This window comes from Dipodomys ordii, unplaced genomic scaffold (assembly GCF_000151885.1).
Source record: "Dipodomys ordii isolate 6190 unplaced genomic scaffold, Dord_2.0 Scaffold106, whole genome shotgun sequence".
In the NCBI taxonomy this organism is placed as follows: domain Eukaryota; kingdom Metazoa; phylum Chordata; class Mammalia; order Rodentia; family Heteromyidae; genus Dipodomys; species Dipodomys ordii.
In genome coordinates, this window is record NW_012267322.1 from 1,891,682 (window position 1) to 1,917,180 (window position 25,499).

The 25,499-nt window shown below is 46.9% G+C and overlaps 1 protein-coding gene across 3 annotated transcripts in view; it reads right to left on the reverse strand.

Annotated features, from left to right (window-relative positions):
- The window catches only part of Znf423 (zinc finger protein 423), a 325,283-nt gene that overhangs the window by 97,284 nt on the left and 202,500 nt on the right, over positions 1 to 25,499 (reverse strand). For all 3 annotated transcript variants that reach the window (XM_013027900.1, XM_013027901.1, XM_013027902.1), the window contains one exon: positions 20,747 to 20,831. In XM_013027900.1, coding sequence (XP_012883354.1) covers positions 20,747 to 20,831 — 85 coding nt within the window. The remainder of the gene's footprint in view (positions 1 to 20,746; positions 20,832 to 25,499) is intronic.

A 25,499-nucleotide genomic window follows, 5' to 3' on the forward strand; every position in this document is an offset into this window, starting at 1 on the left:
TTCTGCCACCAGGCTGCAGCGCCGACACTACGTGTGCGGTGGACACAAGGTCCTCGGAGACAGGGCTCGGCGGAGGGCCTTGGCTCTAGGGCTCACTCTAGGATTGCAGGCTCCAGGCCTACTGTTCTTGGAGAGTGTGTGACCACAGAACCTCTGTCACTGCGCCCTCTCCCACCTCACTCGGCTTCTCCTTATTACTACCAGGTGAAGTCAGGACCCTGCCCTGCCCTCTCCCACCGAAGACACTATAACAAGACATTGGTAAGCCCCAAATTGGTTCGTTTTTCCCCTGCACACTTTCCACAGGAGCCCCTTGGTGCCACGGAAGTATGTATGCAGGTAAAATCTCCTGATCAAGAAACTATAGTCACCGAGAGGTTCCTGAGGTTACAGAGAGAGCAATCCCCTCATTTCACACACTCCTAGAGGTCAAGAAACCTGCACAAGGCCTCACAGCAAATGAATAACAAAGCCTAATCCCAACACATTTTCTAAGACCAAAGAGCCAGGATTCCTCAACATCATGGAACTCAGCACTGTTCATAACAACCGCAAACCACGACCAGCCCAACATCAAGCCAATAGCAAAATGTGCAATCTGAACTCTTCATATAGAGCAATAGAGAGGAAAGGTACCGATATATGAGCAACATGGGAGCAGATTCGATACAGAGCTAACAAATCCAGACCCCCAGACACAGGCTATGTGTGTCCACCCAGATGACCTCCAGACATAGGCAAAGCACGGCTTGGGTGGGAAACTGGGAAGAGTGGTTGGTTGCCTTTTGTGGGCATAGTCAGAGGGGAAGGGGGGGGTGTCTGTTGATGCAGGTCAGGTCACACAGAAAACGCACATGGACACAGCTATGCATGCCAGCCCTGCGCCCTTGCTGTGTGCACTGAGTGAGGTCCTGAGTAAAAGACAGCTAAGTGAACAGATGTCGAGTTATAGAGGCATCAAAGATCCTTCACTTGGGGCACCGCACTCCCCGGGCCACAATGACCTCATGCCAAGCTAGTAGAACCAGAGTTGCTAAGCCAAACTCAAATCTGGGTCAGACAGACAAAATCCAAGGCAATACCCCAGCGTCCTTGTTCAAGCCAAGAAGTAACATGACAGTCCCTGCCCCCAGCCATGGAGATGAAGCCCAGCAGGGAGCTGTGAGCCCCCCTTCCTTGCCCTCATGGGGAGCAGGAAAGGAGCGGGTGACGTTTATTACCCGCCAGCAGCGAGATTGACTGCAGGCCTCCTCTGCCCACACCGAGCCATTAGCTGGTAATGGCCCCGAAGGCTCCCTCGGCCACAGACCCAGGCCCGAGCGCGCGGGCTCCAACACCAAAGATACTAATGACTACCACATTGCCGACATAAATCATCCCGGCTCAGAGGGGCTCAGACAGGGCTCTGGCCAGCCCTGCAGCCTCCAAACTTGACTTGGCAAATCTCCCCTTTGAGATTTTAGAGTGCTGCCTGGGCGAGGGGTTCTCTAGTGGACGCGTCATCAGTGAATCTCTCTGAGATGGTCCCTCTCACAAGGGTTCAAAATGGGGGAATTTGCTGAGTGAAATAATGTCTCTGTCTGGGACATCCTAGGGCATGTGACTGTCCAGCAACACTCAGACAAAGGCTACCCATGTATCCAGGGATTTTTCTTCCAGACAAAAGCTCTACTCACAGGATACCGAGTAAGACAACATGGTGTTCTGATCAAGCCCATGGCTGGCCCATAGCACCTGGACATCTGCTAGGCACTGCTCCTCAATTTCCCCATTAAAAAAACCTAGAGAGATCAAGCCTATCCTTTTAGCTGTTGCAAAGGCAGCGATCAAGAGGAGGAGGATTGGAGGCCAGAAGCTCACATGATCCCAATCTCAACCAATAAAAGCCATGGTGGTGCTTTTTTTCCCCCTCAGCTATCAAAGAAACAAATAGTACTGTAGGAGAACCCAGGAATAAATTGGAGGTCCTATTGGGAAAACAACAAGCATGAAGAGCAATGGCTCAAGTGGTAGAGCGCTTACGTAGGAAGTGCAAGGCCCAGAGCTCAGACTTCAACACTTCCAAAAAATAAAGTCAAATGGGGACACTAGGGGATCCTTTAAAGCACTTAGTACAGGACCTGGCAGGCACACGTTGTGTGCATGACTGAAATGCCCAGGGCCACTACCCTGTCAAAACCCAAATGTGTGACAGAAAAGAAATAGGTCTGCCACTGCAAAATGCTGAGTCCCCACTGTCCGACATGGGACTGGTGGAGAGCTGCTCCCAAGGGGAAATGACCTGCTCAGGCTACACAGCACAGGGGGTGGAGCCACTGCAGCTGTCCCCACAGGAGGTGTGGACACGTGGCCTCCCAAGCCAGCGTTCCGTACACACGTGGCAGCTGCTGCCCCCAGCAAGCAGGCAGGGATGGTCCAGGCTTGCCTCTGGCCTCTGGGACAACTTTTGGGCTCTAGGACCTTCAGGTAGTATCCAGCATCTCAGAGGCAGTGGGAGACAGGCTGCCAGCCTGCTTCCCTGGAGAAGGGAATAGAAGAGCCATTCCTCAACACTCTTCAGGCCCCCAGCCTTCCCCTCTGCTCTCCCTGGACCTCAGTCTTCTCTGGCAAGTCTGGTGTCCTCACTGTAAACCTTGGCACTGGCCTAGGAGTAGATTTCAATCAACTCTAATCCTAGCACCGGGCAGAACACAGAGTGGCTATATTACATCTTGGGATGATTGTACTTCCAAGCCGTTATGCCAATCCGGTCTCGGCTTCCCCGGCTTCCAGTCTCATTCCAGAGCTGCTCAGTTCTCAACCTCAACCCCTGGAGTTCCCCACATGACAGAGAAGGGCCCAAAGTGCAGTTGATCATTGCCTCCTCTAGGAAGCCCTCCCTGATGTCTCCAGAACACCTGATTCTGCTCTCCTGCTTGGCGTTCTTGCCAACAGTCAATCCATCAGGGTCACATATGGCTCAAGCACCCACCTCCTCTGTTCACCTCAGTCCTAAGAAGTCCTCTCCCCAACATGAATGATATTGGGGGGATCAGGAGAATGTATAAAAAAGATGCTCACAGAACTGGCTGTACAGGCTGGCCTAGGCCATAAGCATAAGGAATGGTTATACAGAGTCCAGTAGGCACCAGCAGCTTAGGGCAAGTCTGGAGCCCAGCGCATGCTCAAGAGGACTCAGGCCTTTCACACGGGAGCAGGTGCACAGCCAGCAGCCTTACCAAGGACACAGAGCACAGGTAGAAGGCAGGGACTGCAGGTCCTGGCCTATGGGCGGGCACAGACCAAATCCTTGGCACAGCTGTGTGTTGCCAGCATCCAGGAATTGCTGTATGATTCAAAACCAGGTCAGAGAAAAGTAGCTCCCGTTTCCGGCAGGGTGAGCAGGCCTCCTGGGGTAGGGCGCCTCAAAAGTCTGCAAACTGAGCTTGCGAGACAAGTGGGAACCACACCTCATTCCCTCGGTGGCCCTGCGGCTGCCAAAATTACTGACAAACTGACCTACAAAGCGAGTTTCTATTTTGTGAGCAAACCCCAAAGGTTAACAGCGGAGCCGCCGGCAGGCGAGCAGCACGAGGAGCGGAAGCCTTCCCAGCAGCACCTGCGAGGCGCCTGGGCACCTCGGCTTGCCAGAGAAACATGTCACTACAACCACAAGGAAGAAGAGGAAGGGGAAGAGGAAGATTCCAGCCCTGGAGAAAGGACCTGAGTCCATCACCATGAGGCCTCCCCACCCCAAATTCTAGCTGGCTGCCACTGTCAGAGATTGCTTGACAGGCATCTGGCTGGGCCACCAAGGAGACCATTTGGCAACAGAATCCTGAGGGTTGTGCTGTACACAACCTGCACAACCATACTGTAGCTCTAAGTTACGGAGTAGAAACTCAGGGTTCCTACCACTAAAAGAACCTTGCCCTGACATAACACTGGTTTCGTGGGCTTGTCTGCACAAATGACCTGGACAGTCGCATAGGTGGCCCAAGCTTAGAAGATTCTTACATGTGGTTAAATTGCTTGTAGCTATCATCTTAAAATCCGTGTGTGTGTGTGTGTATGCGTGTGCGTGCGTGTGTGTCTGTGTGCGTCTGTGTGCGTGTGTGTGTGCGCGCATGTGCGTGTGTGTGCGTGTGTGTGCGTCTGTGTGTGTGTGTGTGTGTGTGTGTGTGTGTGTGTACACTAGGGCTTGGACTCAGGACCTGGGCACTGGCCCATAGCTTCTTCACTCCCTGGGGGAGTGCACAGTTGTTTTCATACAGGTGAGGCCTTCTACCCTAAGCAACCTTCAAAGCTTCAAGGTGGATAAGCTGTCCTTCTAGAAAACAGTTCCGACTATGGTGGACAGGTGGGGAGGAAGGGGGTGTTGACTGACAGATGTCAGTTTTCAGTTACTACTTGACAGAAACCATTAGGTTAGGACACAAAGAGGAGATGAACCAATGCTGAAATATAGCGAAGGGTGTCATCCAGAAGATAGGAGTGAATTTCTCCCAGAAGAAAGGATTCCTCAGGTTTCAGCCAGCTAGCAGATGGGTAAGGACAATGGCAGTGCAATGCTGAGCCTGAGTCCAGTGTATTGGAGCTGGAGGATGGTATGCAGGCCAGTCGGGGGAGGGGAGGGGTGACGGAAGCCTTGGCTAGTGCAGTCACTAACGTTCTTGAACATCAGCAGAAAGCAAGCAGAAACACACCTGGTGAGATTACATACATCATACATCATCTGTCGCTGGAATTGAGTACTTGCTGTGGGGTAGCACTAGCACAGTGACATGCACAGCTGATAAATACCAGCTGAGTCACCCCTAGTGCCAGCTGGGACTAGGTGCTTCCCCTTAGGTACTGGGTCTAGAGAGGACCAGGGGCCTGCGGCAGGCAGGGCATGGGGTAGGAACTTGGGCTAGTATAACAGCTAGGAAGGACATGGGTAGTTTCACAAGCTACAGAGAGGCTGGGGCATGCTAGCAAGGTATCAGCTCTGCACCTTAGCCATGATGCACGCTGGTCACAGAGCCCAGGGTAGAGGAACAGGCTGTGTGGACTCCCAATGGCTGGCTTACTTATCAGTTTGTATAGAAGCAACACACAGGCCACCTGGACCAAAGCAGTGCCTAGGGGAGAGGACTACCCATGGGTACTGCCAACAGGTGAATGCTTGGAAGGGAAACTGGAGCCTCTAAATGATCATCCTTTTCACCTTGTCCTTTGGACAATCCCACAATCCTGGGATTGTCCAAGCCCTTCACACAGGCAACAACAGATTTATTTGATTTTTTTTAAAGGACATCCTTCTTTTGATCATACCTATAATCTTAGCTACTCAGGAGGCTGAGATCTGGTGGACTGAGGTTCAAGGCCTTCATGTGGCACAGCTATAATCTTACTTACAAACTGAGATCTAAAGGATTGAGGTGTGAAGCCAGCTGGAACACACAGGTCTGTGAGGCTCCATCTCCAAAGTAATCAGCTAAAAGCCAGGCCAGAGATGTGACTCAAGTGGTAGAGCGCCAATGGAGCAAGCAAGCCAAGCAAGTGTGAGGCCTGAATTCAAATCCCAGTACATCTCAAAATAGGGAGTGGGAGGCTGGTGGCTGCTGTTTGGTGACGGGAGCCCTTGGTGGCTCGGTGCCACCTGAGCAAGGTAAAAGGCCACAGACTTCAGCGGTGCGGGAAGATAAAATGTGCTGCGTATGCACTGGAACTCTGAAATCCTTTAAGAATTTAATTATCAGAAGAAACTTACATTTTTCCTAAAGCTTTACTATGTACACTAACTAATGCTTGATGGAAGCTGATCCTAACCTCAATGCTGGGGAGTACAGAAGTCAGAGCAGCTTCTGAAAGCCAGGCATGTGCCTGCTCCTCGCTGGCACTACCACCAGCTCCCAAAACTTCAAAGGAGCAGCCAGAGAAGGCACTTCCCAGAGTGAAAGGGCTAGGAGCAGAGCTGACGTAGCCCTGCAAAAGGAAAATAACTCTTCTTCTTAATAAGTCCATAATTAATTCACACATTCAACTGTTATGTCCAGAAATATGTTCATGTTGACAATTCATATTTGATGCTTCCAAAACAATCTGTCATGCTTTCATTTGCCTCAAGGTCTCAGAATCATCTCAACTATTCCAATATCACCACAGCTTCCGGAGACCTTGCCAATGGGAACTCATGGGAGAGATACAGCACTAGCCTGGGTGGAGTTTTACCATAACCTTTGATGGGACAAGACCACCAGACCTGTGATGTTCCCACCACAGCTTCCAGCCTCAGTAACATGGACTGGAGATCTTGCTCGCATGCATGCGCGCATGCGTACACACACACACACACACACACACACACACACACAGAGTCCAATACTGGAACTACTTGGGAGGTTGTGATCTGAGGATCTGTCTTCAAAAGCCAGAACCCATTGCCCCTACCCCCCTGGGGGGAAAAAAAAGCCACAATGAAAGCATTTGAACAAACAAATATAAACACACTTGAAACAAGAGAAAATAGAAAGTTGTAACAAATAAATAGTTTTGGAAAGGAAACAGGGAGTATAAAGAAGAACTAAGTGTAATTCTAAACAAAATAATAAAATATTGAGAAAAGTGAGGACAAAGCACAAAATAAGTGAAAGAAGAGAATGATCTAGCAGGGTAAAAAAATGGACAACAATATTTTATGATCTGAGTTCCAGAAGAACATAAGAAAACTGAAAAGGTACTATTTAAAAAATAAGAGAATCATGTAATAAAAATAAATAATGGAAAAAGTCAAAGCCCCATCCCCCCAATCCCAAAATCTGACAAGAAATGGGATACCTATTCAAGAAGTTGCATGAATTACAAAACAAATTAAACCCAAAGAAATATTTACCAGGACATATCATAGTCAGAGTTCTGAAAATAAAGAGCAGGAAATATCTTAAAAACAGCTGGAGAAAAATGGTATTAACCTACAATAGGGAAAAATAATCAGGTGACAATGGATTTCTCAAAAAGAAACTATGGAGGTCAGAAGGAAATGATAACATTTTCCAAGAGGTGGAGAAAGAGTTGCCAATCCACAATTCTCTATCTAGTGAAAATATCCCAAGAGTAAGAGAAAGTCAAGATAGCTTTAGATAGAGGAAAAACAAGAGAATGTGTCATCACCAGACTTACCATAAAACAATTACAAAAGAAAGTTCTTCAGGCAGAAAAGAACGGACCTTGGGCCTTTTTTAAGGACAATAGTAAAGAAATATTATAGTGAATGTAATTGATTTCCTTTCTCTTCTTGAATTCTCTAACTTATAGTGATTGAAGCAAAATATTTTAACACTGATGTATCTCTAACTACACATATACATTGTTATATGAATGGGATGGTAAAAGTTTCTGCACTTTACTTGAACTGGCAAAATGAAGACACTGACCAACCAGGCACAGTGTCTCACTTCTATCATAACCCTAGCAACTTGGTAGGCAGAGGTGTGGAGGATTGCAGTTCAAAGCCAACCTGGGCAAAAAGTTCACAAGACTTCCTCTCAGCCAATAAATGGGTACAGTGGCACATGCCTGTCATCCTACCTACATAGAGAAGCACAAATAGAAGAACCGTACTCCAAGCCAAACCTGAGCATAATGTGAGACCCTTGCTCAAAAAAGAGTAGAGAAAATGTCTCAATTGTAGAATACCTGCCTAGCAAGCACAGGACTTCTTGAAATGACAACATTGGCCAGAAAATTCTGGCCAATGTTAATAGCTGTATAGTATAATACCTACATTCACCATTAAAAAAAAAAAAACTATACAAAGAAATAAAGACATCACCAATAAATCAAGATGAAATTCTTTTTAAGAAATTCACTGAAACAAAAAAATAGAACAGAAAACACAATACTGCACTAAATGTAAGTGGCGTCATTACACTAATTAAAAAGAGACTCAGTGAGGGAAATGGCATCTCTGTAAGCTGTCAGAGCAACTTCGAACACAATATCATCAAGTGGAAAGCAAAGGATGGAAAATACTAAAGAACTTAAAACATAAGCTGGGTGCTGGTGGCTCATGCCTGTGAGCCTAGCTACTCAGGAAGCTGAGATCTGAGGATCGTGGTTCAAAGCCAGCCCAAGAAGGAAAGTTTCTGACACTCTTATCTCCAATTGACCACCAGAAAACCGGAAGTGGTACTATGGCCCAAGTGGTAGAGGGCTCGCCTTGAGCTGAAGAGCACCCAAGCCCAGAGTTCAAGCCCAGGCCCAGAGTTCAAGACCGACAACCAAAATAAAATACAATAAAATAAAATAAAAAAATAGAAACAAAAATAAACAAATCATAAGAGCCATATAATTGGATAGACTAGGCTCAGAACAAAAATGTGATTAGCAGAAACAGAAAAGGACATTATATGATGATAAGGAAGTCGATCTGACAACAAAGTCTTTAAAAATGTATGCACCAAACAAGATCACTGTAACCAAAAGGAGAGCAGGAATTGGTAGAACAAGGCAGAACATTGGGAAAGATACAAAAGAATCCAACACCATTGATTCTGACACTCACAGAACACTCTACCCAGCAACAAAGGAACACACATGCTTGTTAAGTGCTCAGAGAACACCAAGATGAACAACATCAGATGTCAACACATGTTAAAGAACTGAGATCCTACATAATGTTTTTTCCAATCACAATGGACTCAAACCTGAAACTCATGATGGAAAGGTAATAGGAAAAAAAACTCTTGAAAACCAAACAAGATACTTCAAGGATCTAATCATGGTCGAAATAGAAAGCTCAAAGGGCTTTCTAAAAACACATTGAGCTAGGCACCTGTGGCTCACTCCTATAATCCTAGCTACTTAGGAGGCTGAGATCTGAGGATCGCAGTTCGAAGCCAGCCCATGCAGGAAACTCCGTGAGACTCTTATCTCCAATAAACCACTAGAAAACTGGAAGTGGTGCTGTGGCTCAAGTGGTAGAGTGCTCACCTTGAGCTGAAGAGCACCCAAGCCCAGAGTTCAAGCTCCACGACTGACAATAAATAAATAAAATTTAAAAAACACATTGAACTGAATGAAAACAAAACTACGCATTAAGATTTGTGAGGCATAGCTAAATCTATGGGAAGAGAAGTTTGGGGGGTTTTGTGCGGGTTTTTTTGCTAGTCCTGGGGCTTGAACTCGGGGCTTGGATGCTGCCCCTAAGCCATGGTGCTCAAGGCTAGCAATCTACCACTTGAGTCACAGTGCTACTTCTGGCTTTTTCTGAGTAGTTTATTTGAGATAAGAGTTTCACCGACTCTTCTGCTTGGGCTGGCTCCAAACTGCAATCCTCAGATCTCAGCCTCCTGAGTAGCTAGGATTACAGGAATGAGCTACCTGTGCCTGGATGGAAGAGAAGTTTTGTAACATTAAGTACTTAGAAAAGAGAAAAGTGTCAAATTATGGGGCTTCTATCTTAAAGAGCTAGACAATAAGATGAACAAGATGAATATAAAGCAAGAAGGGGGAAATAATAAAGATCAGAAGTCATGAAATTAAAAGCAGGAAACAAAATTGAAAATCAATTAAACAAATGGGTTTTTTTTTTAATGATCGATAAAATTGACAGAAAAAAGAAAAGACAGAAAGTTCCAGTATCAGGAATAAAAGTGAAGGTATCACTATAGACCCTGTAGATACAAAGGATAATGAGGGAATGATACTATAAACAACACTACATACATAAATTTGACAAATTAGATGAAACTTGCTCCCCCTCTCCACAAAAAAAGAGAAAATACTAAAACTCACACTAAATTTGAAATGATTTGAAAAGTTCTATAACTAATTAAGAAATTACTCATAATTTAAAACTTCCTGAAAGGATATCTCCAGGGCCAGTTGCACCATCAATTCAGCAAACATTTAAAGAAGAAGCAAGCTAGGCACTAGTGGCTCACACCTGTAATCCTAGCTACTCAGAAGGCTGAGATCTGAACATTGAGGTTCAAAGCAGGGGAAAAGAAGTTTCGGCTCAGATGGTGGAGTACTGGCCTTGAACACAAATGCTCAGGGACAGTGCCCAGGTCCCGAGTTAAAGCTCCAGGAGCAGCAAACACACACACACACACACACACACACACACACACACACGAATGAATGAATGAAGGGAAAGTGTAAAGAGCATGTCTTGATTCATTTTTCAAAGCTAGTGTCACACAATGTCAAACCATACAAAAACAAGACAAAAATAATACAATACTTCTGACCATTATTCTTCATAAACACGGACATATAAATCCCTCACAAATTCTTTGCAAATAGAATTCAGCTATCAAGAAAAAGAATTATACATCATGACCATGACCAATAATGGTATATAACAAGACATAAAGCATTCAGTATTTGAAAATTGATCAATATAATCTACCATATTAACAGACAAATGAAAAAAATCACATGATCATAGCAATAGGTACAGTAAAAAAAAGAATTGAGAAAACAACACCAATTTATAATTTCTTAAACTCTTAGAAAAATAGTAGAAGCTAGACATGTTTGTTCATTCCTGTAATCCCAACTACACAAGAAATAGAGATAGAAAAGTTCTATCTCCAAAAAAAAAAAAATTTAAGTCAGGGTGGTAATGTAGTGCTGCAATTTCAGCTACGTGGAAAAATAGTTTGAGGCCAGTTCAAACAAAACCCACAAGATTTTATCTGAAAAATAACTAAAGTACAAAGGGCTGAGGCTGTGCATTAAATTACAGAGCATTTCCCTTGGCAAATATGGTTCTAAGTTCAAAACACCAGCACTTCCAAGATGATAGAAAGAAAGAAAGATAGATAGATAGATAATATCGATAGAAATGTAGATAAAGTTCCTCAATTTGATAAAGAGTATCTGCAAGACACTGCCATCACACATACTTAATGGTAAAAACCTTAATATCTTCTCCCTAAGATGCTTCTCTTATGCCACATAGTACTAAAAGTTCTAGCCAGAGCAGTAAGATAAGAAAAGGCATTTAGTTAAGGAAGGACTTATGAAATTATGCTTATTTACATATGACATGATTGCCTATGTAGAAAACCCCACAGAACCAATTAATCAATCAGTAATATGCAGCCAACTGAGTTAAGCAAAGTCCAAGGATTCAAAAGTGAATATCAGCCAGGTGTGGTGGTGCACACCTATAATTTAGCACTCATGAAGCTGAGACAAGATGACGATGAGTTAAAGGACAGCCTGGATTATATAGCAAATCCTTATCCCCAAAAAGAAATTAGCATTTTCATATAGTAGAGTGAGTGACAAATATGTGAACACAAAATTTAAAATATAATACCATTTACAATTAAATATTTAGATAAATCTATCAAAACTATTGGTACAGTCTACTGAAAAATAGAAAATAAGAGAAAATCAAAGATTTAACTAAATGGAGAAACATACCATGTTTGTAAATTAGAACCCTCAAAATAGTAAAGGCATCAATTCTTTCCAGACTGATATAGTTATTTTATATAATTTTTTATCAAAATTAGAGGAAAACTGTTATTTAGACAAGATTATCCTAATAGTAATCTCCTAATACAATCTCCCTTATCTGGGAAAGCAAAGAAATTGAGGTAGTAAGAATAATTTTGAAAGAGCCATCAAAACAGGAGGAAAAGTATAAGATCAATCAACTGATGTGTTGAATGGTAACTCCTTTGTACAACTAAAGATAATAAAAATACAATTTTAAAAAACATAGGAGGAATCATTCTATCCAACTTTAAGATTTATTCTACGGCTTATTCTATAAGAATAAAGATCTATTATACAGGAGTAAAACTCATACACCAAATGATCTAGAAATAGACTAACAAAACATAACAAACATATTTGACAAAGGTACAAAAATAGTTCAATGTAGGGGAACTGATGCCTGTGGCTCAGGCCTGTAATTCTAGCTACTTGGGAAACTGAGAACAGAATGATTGTGATTCAAGACCCACCCAGACAGAAAAGTTTGCAAAATATGCAGCTTTACACAGTGGCATCCCAAGTCTTGTGAGAGGCTAAGACTGAAAGAATCATGATGCCCAGTCAGCCTGGTAGAAAAGAACAGGAAATGTTATCTCCACCACAGGAAGCTGTACATGGTGGCTCTCTGGGATCAATCCCAGAGAAGATCGGAAGCCTAAAAACAGGCAGATCATGGCTCAGGTACATACTCAAGAAAAGAAGGAGGACCTTGTCCTTAAAATAACCAGCAAAAAGCAGGGCTGGAGGCATGGCTTAGTGGCAGAGCACCAGCTTATCAAATGTGAAGCCTTGAATTCCAATTCCCAAAATGCCCTCTGAAAAGATCAATGTAGGTATCAATGTAGGTCTTTTCCATAAATGATACAGGAGCAATTAGACATCCATAGACATATTTATGCACACACACACACACACACACACACACGCACACGCATACACACAGAAGCACACCAAAAAACAAACACACAGCCCTCAACCTAAAATCTCACACCTTACATAAGAATTAACTCAAAATGGATCATGGACTAAAATAGGAAACATAAAACTATTACACTTTTGGGGGGAAAAGTAAAAGAGAAAATTCTGTGGAATCTGGGCTAAGCAAAGAGTTCTTACCTTTGGCAGTAAAGACACAATTCTTAAAAGGAATATTTAATAAATTGGACTTAATAAAAATTTTAAGCTTTGCTTTGTAAAAGATTCTGCTAAGATAAAATGACAAGCTATGGGCTGGGGAAAAAATATGTGCAAACCACATGTCAAGAATATGTAAAGAACACTCAAAACTCAATGTGAAAGAAGCAAATAATCCAATTAGAAAAAAAAGGACACAAGACAGGAAGAGGCATTCCATCAAAGGATAAACAGATGGCAAATAAGCCAGGAAAAGATGTTTCCTCATCATTAGGCATCTGGGAAATGGAAATTCAAACTACAATGAGCTAGCACTGCTCACCTATCAGGGTGGTGAAAACAAAACACAGGGACAAAGCAAATGTTGGCGAGGACACAGAGACACTGACCTCTGCTGCACTGCAGAAATCAGAGCTCTGGAAAACAGTTTGTCGGTTTCTTAAAACGTCAAAGATGCAAGTAGTACAGGCCCAATTATTGCACTCTTGGGCATTTAAACTGAAGACAGTGAAAACGTATGCACAACCATTTATGGAACTTTCTTGAAATGACAAAACTCTAGAAATGGAGAACAGATTAGTGGTTTCCAAGGTTAAGGAGGGAACAGATGGGACAGGAAGTGGTTTCACTATAGAAGAGCAATTTGAGAAGTCTCCTATCAGTGAGAATATCCTGCAACTTGACTGAATCGGTGTTGCTGTCCTGGTTAGGATACTGGACCCTAGTTTTGCAAAACATTATCATTCAGGGAAACTGAGTAAACCACACAGGAGCTTTCTCTGTGAAGCACCATGTGCTTATACAACTAACTCAAAACAAAATTCATTCTTCTTTAAGCTAAAAATCTTCAACAACCATGCAGAGCAGGAAAGAAGGGATTGGGGGAAGTGCACCATAGTTCTTTGCAAACTGACTGGCTTGAAGCACAGGGACTGTGAAGAGGGTATAAATAGAGTTGACCCTTGATCTCCACGAGGATTGGCTCCAGGACCCAGGTAGATACCCAAATGTGTGGATGCCTAACCCCTTTATGAAAAATAGCACAGTGCCTCACTTTTGCACTGCCCCAGCTGGGAGAGCACCAGGTAGGACCCCTGTGAGGCTGGTCAGCTGTAAGAGAGACCAATTCTTGTAGAAAGCCTGGCACTTCCTTCCTACTAAGCCCCTAGAACTCATAAGGATGGGAGACAGAGCTAGGGTCCAGGCTGATACTTATTGGGTACCCATGCCAGAGAAGACTGTCAGGGGCCAGCACGGGTCACAGGGCCTTTGATGCCTTCCATCTCCTCATACGCCTAGTCAGAAGCAGATCTAAGAGGACTTTTGCTTATGCATCTCAGGCAGGCCTGTCTGATCTATGACTGGCCTGTCCCACTTTCTCTGGCTAGGATTTCTTGTCTCCTTGCTTCCCATCCTCCACTTGGAGAGGACCAGGTTTGGCCTCCCCTAGGAAGCACCCATGGAGTGACATGCCTGACTCACGATGTGTGGGGAGCCGGCGCGAAGGCGCCGCCCACTTCCTTGCAGTTTTGAGGTAACTCCCTATTAGGCAGTGCTTGGCAGGACGGTGGGTCCTGGGCTTTGCGCATGCGCGAGCCAGGTAGAGTCCCTAGCCAATCCCGTGGCACCTGGTGACGGCGAAAGGCAGACGACCAATGGGAAAAACGGTTCCTATTCCCTATATAAACAGCCATGCTTTGGGTACACGCTCTCTCGCGTTCAAGCTCTCCCATCAATTCAAAGGCTCTCCAATAAAGCGTGATCTGAGAAGACTCCTGGTGTGGTGGTCGTTCTTCCTCGCTGGCCGAGAAGGCGTTCGCCGCAACGATGCTCTTCCCAGAGCCCAGCAGCAGTATTTGAATCTAATCACATTCCAGACTTCACAGATTTCCATTAGTGGAAACACCAACCACAGAGAGTGTTCCCATCTTTAAGACATGCACGCAAGAGAAAGTCAGAAAAATGAGACATCATCCACTATGTAAAACTCAGAACATGGAAGTCAGGCATAGTGGTGCATGTCTATAATCCTTGTACTTGAGATGCAAAGGCAAGAACATCATCAAGCTCAAGATCAGCCTGGGCTACAAAATGAGACCCTGCCTCAAAACAAACAGGAAGATTTAAAGCTCAGGGGCCCAAAGTGTTGCACCCACACTGGGTGAGAGGAGGAGACCCCCAAATCAAGGGCCTTAAGCCCCTCTAGCAGGTTATCTCACCGGTGAAGGATATTGGGGATGCCTTGGACAGTTGGGGAGGAAGAAGGGGGAAGAAAAGCATTAGATTGCAGACCCTATTTCAGCTTCAGAAGTGGGGGAGATTGATATCACCTATGAGGGTTGGATAGATGTTTGGGCCTAGTGTTAGCAAAATCAAAAGCACCATTCAAGAGCCTGACACAGGCTTCCAGCCCATGAGCTACAGGCCAGGAGGTGAGAGCACCCTTTCCTCTTCCCTTTCACGTCACTTTCAGGTTAGATCTGAAGGTGTTCGGTGTGGGAAGAGACCATAACTCTTCCTCTCCAGACCTCTCCCTTGGACAAGCCATTCCTCTCCCAACAAAAACTACAGGTCTGCCAGGCAGCCTGGGGCATTTTCTGGGATGAAAGATTGGGAAAGGAGAGCAGATTTCTGCCTGTCTCCCCCTCCCTCTGTCTCACATGTCTCTCTCTCTCTCTCTCTCTCTCTCTCTCTGACAGCTCCCCCATCCCTCACTCCCTTTCTCTGTCCCTGTCTCCTTCTCTCTCTCTCTCTCTATCCTTCCCATTCAAAGTGCAGAAAGAGCACAAGGCCTGCTTGGGAAGCAGGAGGATCAGACTCCAAATAAATGTCTACTCCCTTCACAGTTCTTGGCTCGCCACAGCAAAGCTCAGTTCTGAGAGGCACCCAGGGACAGGGGACAAAAACTCTCAGAGCAAAGGGTCCTGCTGGATGCCCTGAGGACAACGTCCCTTCCCAACCTCATCCTCCTCAGGGAGCAAATGAGGCACCAATCAAGGATGTCCAGGGGCCCAGAGGCTGACTCACCACCACCATCACCACCTGCCACCCCAGGTCTCAGGAAGCTTGTTAGCTCAAAGCCCTCATCCAGCCACCCCTTATTCAGCATCCCCATCTCAAAGCACCTCAAGGACACACATCCTGCAGATCCCAAGTACCCCAGGGCTCCAGGTTCAGGTCCTGTTGGGGGGTGGGAGGGGTGGGGTGTACACTGATCAGGCAGCACACCTCACAGGTACTTGAAGACCCACAATCCTCCCTTCCCACCAGGGGGCAAACTGCCACTGCCCAGGCCTCCTACAAATCTCCTGGCTCTGGAGAGCTGATTTCCCACGGACTTGGGGGACAGAGAGAGGTGGGGAAGGGGTGGCTGGGCAGAGCCAGGTCATCCCAGCAGGAGGCCACAGCACTGAGCTGTTCACTGTCTCTGGGTTTCTGTGGGGGAGGGGAGGTGGAAGGATATTTCAAAGGCTGGGGGAGGCCCAGGGAAGGACCTCAGTCCCTGGGGGGAGGAGGGATTTCAAAGGCGATCACATTGCTCAAAAGGTTTCCAAAGACCCTTGCCTTTCTAGCAGATCCAAATCACTCCCTCCCAAGATGAGAGGTGCCAGGGAATGTTTCCAAGGAGACGGGGACCTGCATCATCCTAACTCCCAGGGTCTAGGCTGCAGTGCTGCACATAGGCTCCTCTAGAAAAAGACCAGTTTATGAGCCCCGGGGGTGGTCTCCGGCAGCCTGGATCCCCAGGAGACCAGCCTCAGACCCTCTCCCAAGTGCCCCAAGTTTATGATCTGAACAGGACCACATGCACCCGACTGTCCCTGTGGTGCCGCTAAGGGAAACCAGGGCCAGCTCCAGCCGGCCACTCTGAACGCCTCCATTTAGCCAAAGAAGCTGTCCACAGGGACACTGGGCCCAGCAGATTGACTGGGACTGCAGAGCTCAATGCAAGCCATGCCCCTGGACTGCCTGTGCCAGCACACAGCCCAGCCACAAGTCTGTGCGCCTCCCTTGTCCCTTCTCTCCCCCCTCCGTGGGCTCCATAGCTCTGGATCTGATCAAGCAAGACCTGTTCTCTGGTTCTCTTCCATCCCCCCCGCCTCCCACTCCACCCACCCCAATCACTGCAAATTCATTCTCCTCCAGTACTCAGCACAGCTCAGGCCACAACCCTGCTCCAAAACCTTCAATAGCTCCCTAGTGTCCTAGCTCCAGGCTGTATACCCAGAAACCTCTAGGGATCAAGCTGGGGACACAAATAAGCCAGCGGCCCTGTGTGACACAGTGGGGCTGGGGGTTGGGGGGGTGGGGAGCCTGGGAACTCTCGCCTGGGCCCCAGGGAGCAGCCACTGCAGGCTGTCATTTGCCATGAGCTGACTTGTGCAAAAGGGGAATCCTGGCCTAAAGGGTGAAGTTCACTCCAAAACCCCTTTATTTGGCAACCCAGGCCCTTGGTGGCCCAGGTCCAAATTCATTCTCTTTGCCCAGGATATTACCCCATCTACAGCACTCACCTCTGCTCCTGCCCTGAGCTCGCCCATGATCTTCCTCAGACTGTCTGCTCCCCACCACCTAACATACGGTGAGACCTCCCCTCCTGTGCCTAGCCCTCTTCCTTTTTTGTCGGACATGAGGCTTGAACTCTGGGCCTGGGTGCTGCTTCTGAGCTCTTTGTGCTCAAGGGTAGCACTCTACCACCTAAGCCACAGCCCTACTTCTGGTATTTGTGGTTAATTGAAGGTAAGAGTCTCATAGACATTTTTTGCTTGGGCTGGCTTCGAACCACAATTCACAGTTCTCAGCCTCCTAGCCCAGAGAAAAGTCTTCTTCATTCTTCAATATTCAGGCCCTTTTTGATGGAACTACCTGTTCTGGGAGCCATCAGCATCCAAGCTTAGCTGGATGCCCATCAGCATCCCTCTCGCTCCACACTGCCCCTCCTAGGAACACACTGCCCTTCACCCAGGGCCTCTTCTACCACCTTCTAACTTCTACCTGCCTTTGCTACTTGCTGGCTAGACAACTTATGTAAGTCACCAAACCCTATACAAGGGTACTAGCCATGGCATAAACTGCCTGGCATGTCACAGGGCTGGGTGAGTGACCTCTGTTAGCATTCTTGTCTGAACTCTGATGGGGTGCTGTGGGAACTTGGAGAGCAGGGACCGTGTCTTTCTCACCCTGGACCACAGCAGCCCTCCACAAGTCATCTACCTGCGCTGGTGATGGTCTTTGATGGCCTGGGGTGAGAGGCAGGTGAGGCTGAGTGGCACCACCCAGGAATCTCTGCGCTTTTGCTGCAGGAACCCTAGCCCCAAGTGGCCCTGGGAAGCGGGCTAGCCCACAGCACCGCAGGCAGCCCTGGGTAAGGAGCCCCAGCCAGCAGCCAGACCGGAAGCGCAGCCCTTGTCTCAACACAAAGGCCCAATACCCGTCCAACCTTCCTTTCACATTCTGTAACTCCATTTTAGAGCCTCCCCTTTGCCTTCTGCCTGAGGACACACAGCTTCCAGGCTGTGCACAAAGGAAAGGTGGAAAATAGAAGGGAGGGGGGAGCACCTTTGAAATCACTGTGGTCCAATTAGCCGGCTCTCACCCTTCATGCTTACAAACAGGAGCGCATATCACCACCTGCTACAAAAGCAAACATTTGGAGATATCTTCATCTTCACCTTCCTGACACTCCCAAGAAAGGGTTCTCAGCAGCCGGTGACTGACAGAGTAGCTTTCCTTCTTATACTTCAGCAGGGGGCTTTCAGACAGAGGAAATTAAAAAGCCACCAATCTCCCTGTCAGGCCAGGCTCCCAGGGTCCTACCTGCCCCTCCTGGGCTCATCATGCTCTCCCCTAGCAGCCAGGTGAGCCTGCCACACACACACACACACACACATGCACGTACACACACACACGCACGCACATGTGCACACACACACACACACACACACACACGGGTGCCCACGGTCCAGCACCTGAAGGGGATCAGGCAAAGAGGATGCTAGGTCCTGTCCACACTGAAGGGGGCAGTACTGCAGCTGAATGCAGACCAGGAACTTGCACTCATTTCGCAAGCAGCTTCATTAATGAGGGGGCTTTCACTCGCTCCTTTAATGTGGAATAAAGATGCACAGCTCTGGGGTGGGGGTGGGGGAGCACTTAGAGAATTTGTCAGTACCTACTCAACGTGAACCTCCCAGAGCCTAGGATTCAGAAATTCCACTTCTCCCTGTATTCCCACTAGATATGTACAGCCCAAATAGGATATATTAGCTATAAATATGTAACATTCCTTCATGCCCAGAAGATTATATATGTATGCTCAGCAACAGATATGATACATACTGTTTGAAATAACTACAAAATGGGCCCATGGAGTCAGACAAATATTCCCATGATGGAATATTATACACCAACGAGAAGGAATAAACTCCAACTATAGGTAGTCATAGGTGCCAGATACCACTAAATGACAACTATGTGATTAATTCATATAAAGCACAAATCAGGCAAAAAAACCAACCCGTGCTCTTGGACATCAGGATGGGGACTTCGTTAAGGAAAGGTGCAGAAAAGACCAAAGGAATCAGAACGCTGATGAGCAGTCTGCCCTCTTGATGTCGTTGCTAGTTATACAAGTGTGCTCAGGTGAGACTCACCAAGTTCTACATGTGCATGCAGTTCTTCAATTAATACCATGAGAAGCTTTGCTAGAGAGTTCTCTGATAATATGGCTGCTACAAACACAACAGTGAAAAGAAGCTAGAAGAAAAGTAGAGGTGAATGGGTGCTGGTGTCTCACACCTGTAATACAAGCTACTCAGGAGGCGGAGATCTGAGGATCATAGTTTAAAGACAGCCCCTGCAGGAAAGTCTGTAAGACTCATCTCCAATTAACTACCAGAAAACTGGAAGTGGCACTGTGGCTCACAGTGGTAGAGTGCTAGTTTTGAACAAAAGAGCTCAAGAACAGCACCCAAGCCCTGAGTTCAAGCGCCAATGACTGACCAAAAAAGAAAAAGAAAGAAAGAAAGAAAGAAAGAAAGAAAGAAAGAAAGAAAGAAAGAAAGAAAGAAAGAAAGAAAGAAAGAAAGAAAGAAAAGAAAAAAGAAAGAAAGAAAGAAAAGAAAAAGGAAATGAAGAGTTGCTAGAAAGGTAGCTCAGTGGTAGAGTGCTTGCCTTGCATGCCTGAGGCCCTGGGTTCGATTCCTCAGCACCACATAAGCAGAAAAAGCTGGAAGTGGTGCTGTGACTCAAGTGGTAGAGAGCTAGCCTTGAGCTGAAGAGCTGAGGGACTGGGGCCAGGCCCAGAGTTCAGGCCCCATAACTGACCAGAAAAAAAAAAAAGAGAGAGAGAAAAGAAAAAAGAAAAGAAGAAGTAAAATATTTCAGGATGCTCCACCAGCCACTAAACCTAACTGCTCAGACACAAGATCCAAGCTGTACCATTAATACAAGGATTCCCAAAGCTCTCTGAGGCCCTGAGTGCCAAATATAGACACCACATCTCACTCCCTGGGCCACCCTGTCCTTTAAGCCCTTCAGCCCAGTCCCACACCAGAACAAATGCCTTGCTTCCAGCCAAGGCAATCCCCACATCTACCTGCCAAGATGGGTAAAAATCTACAACCTCCCAAGTGAGCAACGTAGGTTTTTGAAAGCTCCCCTTCTAGAAAAACTGCATTTTCCAAATCCAAATCCACTTGAAGGGGAATAGGAAAAAGGATGGGAATAACTTTGTAAGTGTTCTGTTTTGACAATGTGCCTGAGGAATTCACCACACTGAGTGGGAAATACGAGCAGTTATGTCTATTCAATGTCATGACATACAAAATTGAAGCATAATTGCCCCTGAGTGCTTGGCAACTGAAAAGCACTCCGTTTTAGAAATGGAGGGAAATTTATGCCGGGAAATGGAGGCGATTGTCAAAAGTTCGATCGTAATGTGAGTGAGGCTTCGACAAGAAGGCTCAGTGGATACGGGACTCTACCCTGCCATCTTGACTCCCAGAAACAGCAGTGATGACTGTCCTCTGTCCTAAAAGCCAGGAAATGACGATGATTAGAAGTGTACATTTCAAAGCATGATGAGGGGCTCCCGCATGGCAGAGTGGGGCGTGGGGAGCTGAGATCTTACCAATCATATGGTTGGCAACATGGATTTGAATCTCTCTCTCGTTCTCGAAGGTCATCTGGCACTTGATGCACTGGTATGTCTTTTTCTATTTGGAAACCAAAAAGAAAAGAGTTAGAGAGTTGAGAGGCAGGCAAAAGCAGAAATCAAAAGTTTCTCAACAGCCTAGCTCAAGACTTCCCAGAATGGTACCTCTAAGCTATTCCCTTCTCAATTTCCTGTCCATCAAACTCCACCAGCCTGGGGAAGGAACACAGGGGATATTCAAGAGGAGTAACTTCTCTTGTCATAACCCAAGGTCAACCTTATTAGGATAAATAAAGCCAGCTGCCCATCTATCTACACGTATATCTACCCATTCACCAATCTACCCATCTTTCATCTACCCATCCATCACCCTATCTCCTTACCTATCCCCTGCCTACCTATATGTCCATCTATGTATACATGCATCATCTGTCTATCTACCCATTCACCCAGAGAACTACCTACACATCAGTCCACCCATCATCCTACCCATCTACCTATCCATCCACCATCCATTCACTTTTCTACCCACCCAATAACCTCCTCAACCACTGACCCACCCAAGAACCAGATGGGCTGAGCAGCAGGGACACTGCTCTTGACAACTCTGGCATTGAGAGTGGCTGTGGAGGTGATTCATATCTGTTTCCATATGTAAGGACTACATCAGCTGCCTTTGGAGATGGGGCTAGGAAAATGAAAATCAGAACGAGTATCACAACTTTTTGAAGACGTGTAAAGCGTGAACCTTATTCTTACAACTAAACCTGAGGAGCTATGAAACCTGCTGCCTGGAGGCAGAGCTGGTGTGTCCTGTCTGGAAGGAAGACTGTGGTATTCCTTTCCTCCTGAAGGATAAAGGGCAGTGTTGGAACACAACATATGCAAGTTGTCCAATGAAAGCTTTGGCTTCTTGGAGGACAGGGCCTCTCTTAGCTCTGAAGAGGGAGTAGGACTAGTGATTCCTAGGCAAGGGCCTAGGTCCAAACCTAAATCATGCACTAGGACAAGTCACCAGAAAGCTGGGCAGTCTCAGATCCCACCTGGGCCCCACCTCTGCCCATAGTTCCCTGAGTCCTTGCTGCTTCCTCCCCTGGACACCCTCTCTTGGCCAATGTTTTGAGAAGTCTCTTCCTTCCACCTCAGGGTGAGTTCAGTCCCTCCCTCATCTACTCACCTCAGCTCACACTAAAGCACTTGGGTAGTGGATGCACCACTATGCTGTGGTTGATTGACTTGTCTGCTCCCACACTGCACCCTGAGTAGCCAAACAGAGGACAGGAGGATTTGGTGTCTACCCTTGGGAGACACAGCCAGTAAAGGCCAAAATACAAGAAGGATCTGTTGAGTATGTGATTGACTTTTCATTACTCTGCTCAGGCTGAAGAAACAGAGAGAACTATACAACTTTAAATATTCTGGGTTTCTACCACCTTAGAGCCTACAAGCAGTGAATACTGCCTAAGCAGCAGTCAACTTTGATTATTTGTTTTGCTCTGTATTTATTTAATTAATTCATTTGTCTTTTGTCTAGGGCTTAAACTCAAGGCCTCAAGTTCTCCCTTGATTTTTCAGTCAGGGCTGGAACTCTACCACTTGAGCTGAACAGCTCTACTTCCAGCTTCGAGCTAGTTAATTAGAGATGAGAATGTCCCAGATTTGTCTGTCCAGCCAGGCTGGCTTAGAACTGTGATCCTCAGATCTCAGCCTCCTGAGTAGCTAGGATAACAGCTGTGAGCCACCAGTGCCTAGCTTTGTTGTTTTTGAGACAGAGTTTCACTATATAGTCCAGACTGGCTTGGGACTCATTACCCTTCTTTCTCAGCTTCCTGAATGCTAGGGTTACAAAAGTATATCTTTATAACTTTATAATTGGTATCAAGAAAATTCTTATTGAGCTCATGAATACGTGGATTGACTAATGAATGAAACAATTGGAAACACTAGTGTTGGGAGCTTCCGGCTCCAGGCTAGGGTTCCTGCTTGGGCTCCACAGGAGGCCTTTCCCCCATGTTTCAGGAGAACCGAAGGATTCAGTGTGTCCCATTACAGACCACTGGCCCCAGAAACAGAAGCTAAAAAGAAAAGGCCCTAGGAGAACAGAGTGAAACTGAGAAGGTGGTGTAGAGGCAGGGCTCAGGAGGCACACCTCCCAACCTATAGGGAGATAGTTGGGACACAAGCTGACTGAAAAAGACTCCTATCTTCCGAGGGGACACAGCCCCATGGGACTTGTCAGGGCTCCACTCCACGCTCATTCTAACGGAGAGGAGCCACCTTGAGTTTCTGCACTGTGAGAATCATTCATTCTGCCTTACAGGTAAAAGAGTCCTGGCTGCTTGAATGCATGAATGAATAAGAATGACTTCATCCTGGCCAGCTCCACTTCAGGAAAGTCCAAGAGAAGCCTGCTGGACAGGCTGCCAAGACTCCAAGGATCTGTGGGGCAGAAGCCTCTGAAGGCCATGGCCATGGCTGACTGGGATGAGAGTAAGCAACCATCCATGATCAAAACGTTTAGTTGACCCTCTCAGGACAGGCAGGTGGATGATGTGGTCTTGCTGCCTTTGCAAAAGAAGTCACCACAGGCCAAGGAAGTGGTGGCTCACGCCTGTAATCCCAGCTACACAGGAGGCTGAGATCAGAGGATCACAGTTCAAAGCCAGCCCAGGCAGAAACAGTCTATGAGACACTTTTCTCCAATTAACCACAAAAAGCTGGAAGGAATTAGCGCTTGAATGGTAGAGAGCTAGCTTTGAGCACGAAAGCTCAAGGATAGCTCCCAGGCCATGAGTTTTAAGCACCAGGACCTGGAAAAACAAAACAAAACTCACCAAGGAGAAAGGAAGAGAGGCTCCCCCAAATGCCCTTCTGCCATATGCCAGAAACGGCACAGACAGATAATGCCGTCCTTCCTGGTGGGGGAACAGGTTCCAGGACATTCCCAAGGGAAGGGCCCAAGGAACTGCTGGCAACACACACACACACACTCTTACATACTTGAACATGCACACACTCATGGACATATACACAGATGTGCCAGCACACATAGTTGCATTTACATGCAGTACTCTCGTAGAGCCACAATCCCTGCACATACTCCAGTCTTCTCCTTATAACCTAGGAGAATAACATGCAACCTGTCTAATGTGAAACAGGCCCCGAGAAGTGGAAACATTCTCACAGATCCCCTGGGGAGCACAGGTGGACCTATCCAGACTCGTCTCTAGAGACACACAGACCTTCCACTCTCACTAGAACCCTGACACCCAAACCCTAGAGGCCCAGGAACCTCTGACAAAAGTGCAGGAACCAACCACCCAATACACATGATGCATGAGTGTACATTAGTATGTAGGTGCACATGCACACACACACACACACACGCAGACTCACTAGCACAGACACCTCCACACTTAGCCCCCCTCCTCACTCCAACATCTACAGGGTCTCTATGCCCCCAGAGACCTTCTCTCCCTCGGAGCTTCAGCCCCACCAGGAAACAATTACAGAAAGGTGGAACTTGGCATTCAAAGTGCTTCCTCTGTCAGAAGGCCCATCCTTGGGGCCTAGCTCAAGAGCACCAAAGCTAAAGTCTGAGGCCTGTGGCCAGAGACGGCCTCTCCCCACAGCCCAGCAGCCTTAGAACAGAAAGAGGCCCCCAGAGAAAAACTGAGGTAGGACAGGGAAGACCAGCACCTTTAGAGAGGGAGAGAGAGAGAGAAGGGGAGGGCCAGAGATACTGAGTTTCCATGGTTGCAGTCCTAGTGCAGGCAACTTTGCCACATTAGAGAGGTAGAGAAAGTGGAGTTCTAAGAGGTCTCGAAGGACTGGGGCCCTATGCCCAGCAGAATCCCTCTGGCACTTGCTATCTGAGACGCCATCCTCAGCTCCGGGTTCCAAAGACCCCTGGACAGTTCTAAGTCTGGGTAACAGAAAGCCAGTTTGACCTGGACATAAGCCTACCCTTCAGCCTAGAAACCCCTTCACTTGGCTATAAAACAGGGTAGAACACTCAGGCCCCCACCCCCACCCCAGCACTGAAAGTGCCTCAAGGCCCTGGAGGGCCAGGGCCTGCCCTTGGGGTGGGCAAGGTTGTTATTATCCATAGATGGGGGAGGTGGAAGCTTCCACGCTTCCTGTTCCAGCCGACAGCATCCTTGGCCCCACAGGAACCCAGTCCTCTGAGAGCTAGTTGCTATGGATACACTCCCGAGGGTCCCAGCCTGCCAGCCCCCAAGCCCCTGTGCAGCCCCCAGAGTCTGCTCTGACAAGAGCAAGTCCTGGGGGAGTGGGGGAGGGTGAGCCGACAGCTGGGCCCCTGCCCCTAGGCGTGCCCAGGCAGGGGGCAAAGCCCCAGGGGTGCTGCTGGGCTGGAAAGGTATCTGAGCTTTTGTCTGGCTCTTGTCTGCAATGGGCCCATCTGCCTGGGTTGAGGGGCAGGCAGAGAGGTGATTTCCAGCTAAGCTCCCCCAGCACAAAGCCTGGGGCAGACAGAAGAAGGGGGTGGGGGAGAGCCCTCACGGCTTCAATCCCTGTACTGCCCCACAACTGTGGTCCTTGGACTCTTAGATATATGTAGCTTTACCTTTTTGAGCCTCTATTCTCTTTTCCTTTTTTTGTCTTTTTTTTCTTTTTGGTTTGTTTGCTTTGTGCTGGTACTAGGCTTGAACTCAGGGCCTAGGTACACCTCTGAGCTTTTTCATTCAAGGCTGGTGCTTTATCATTT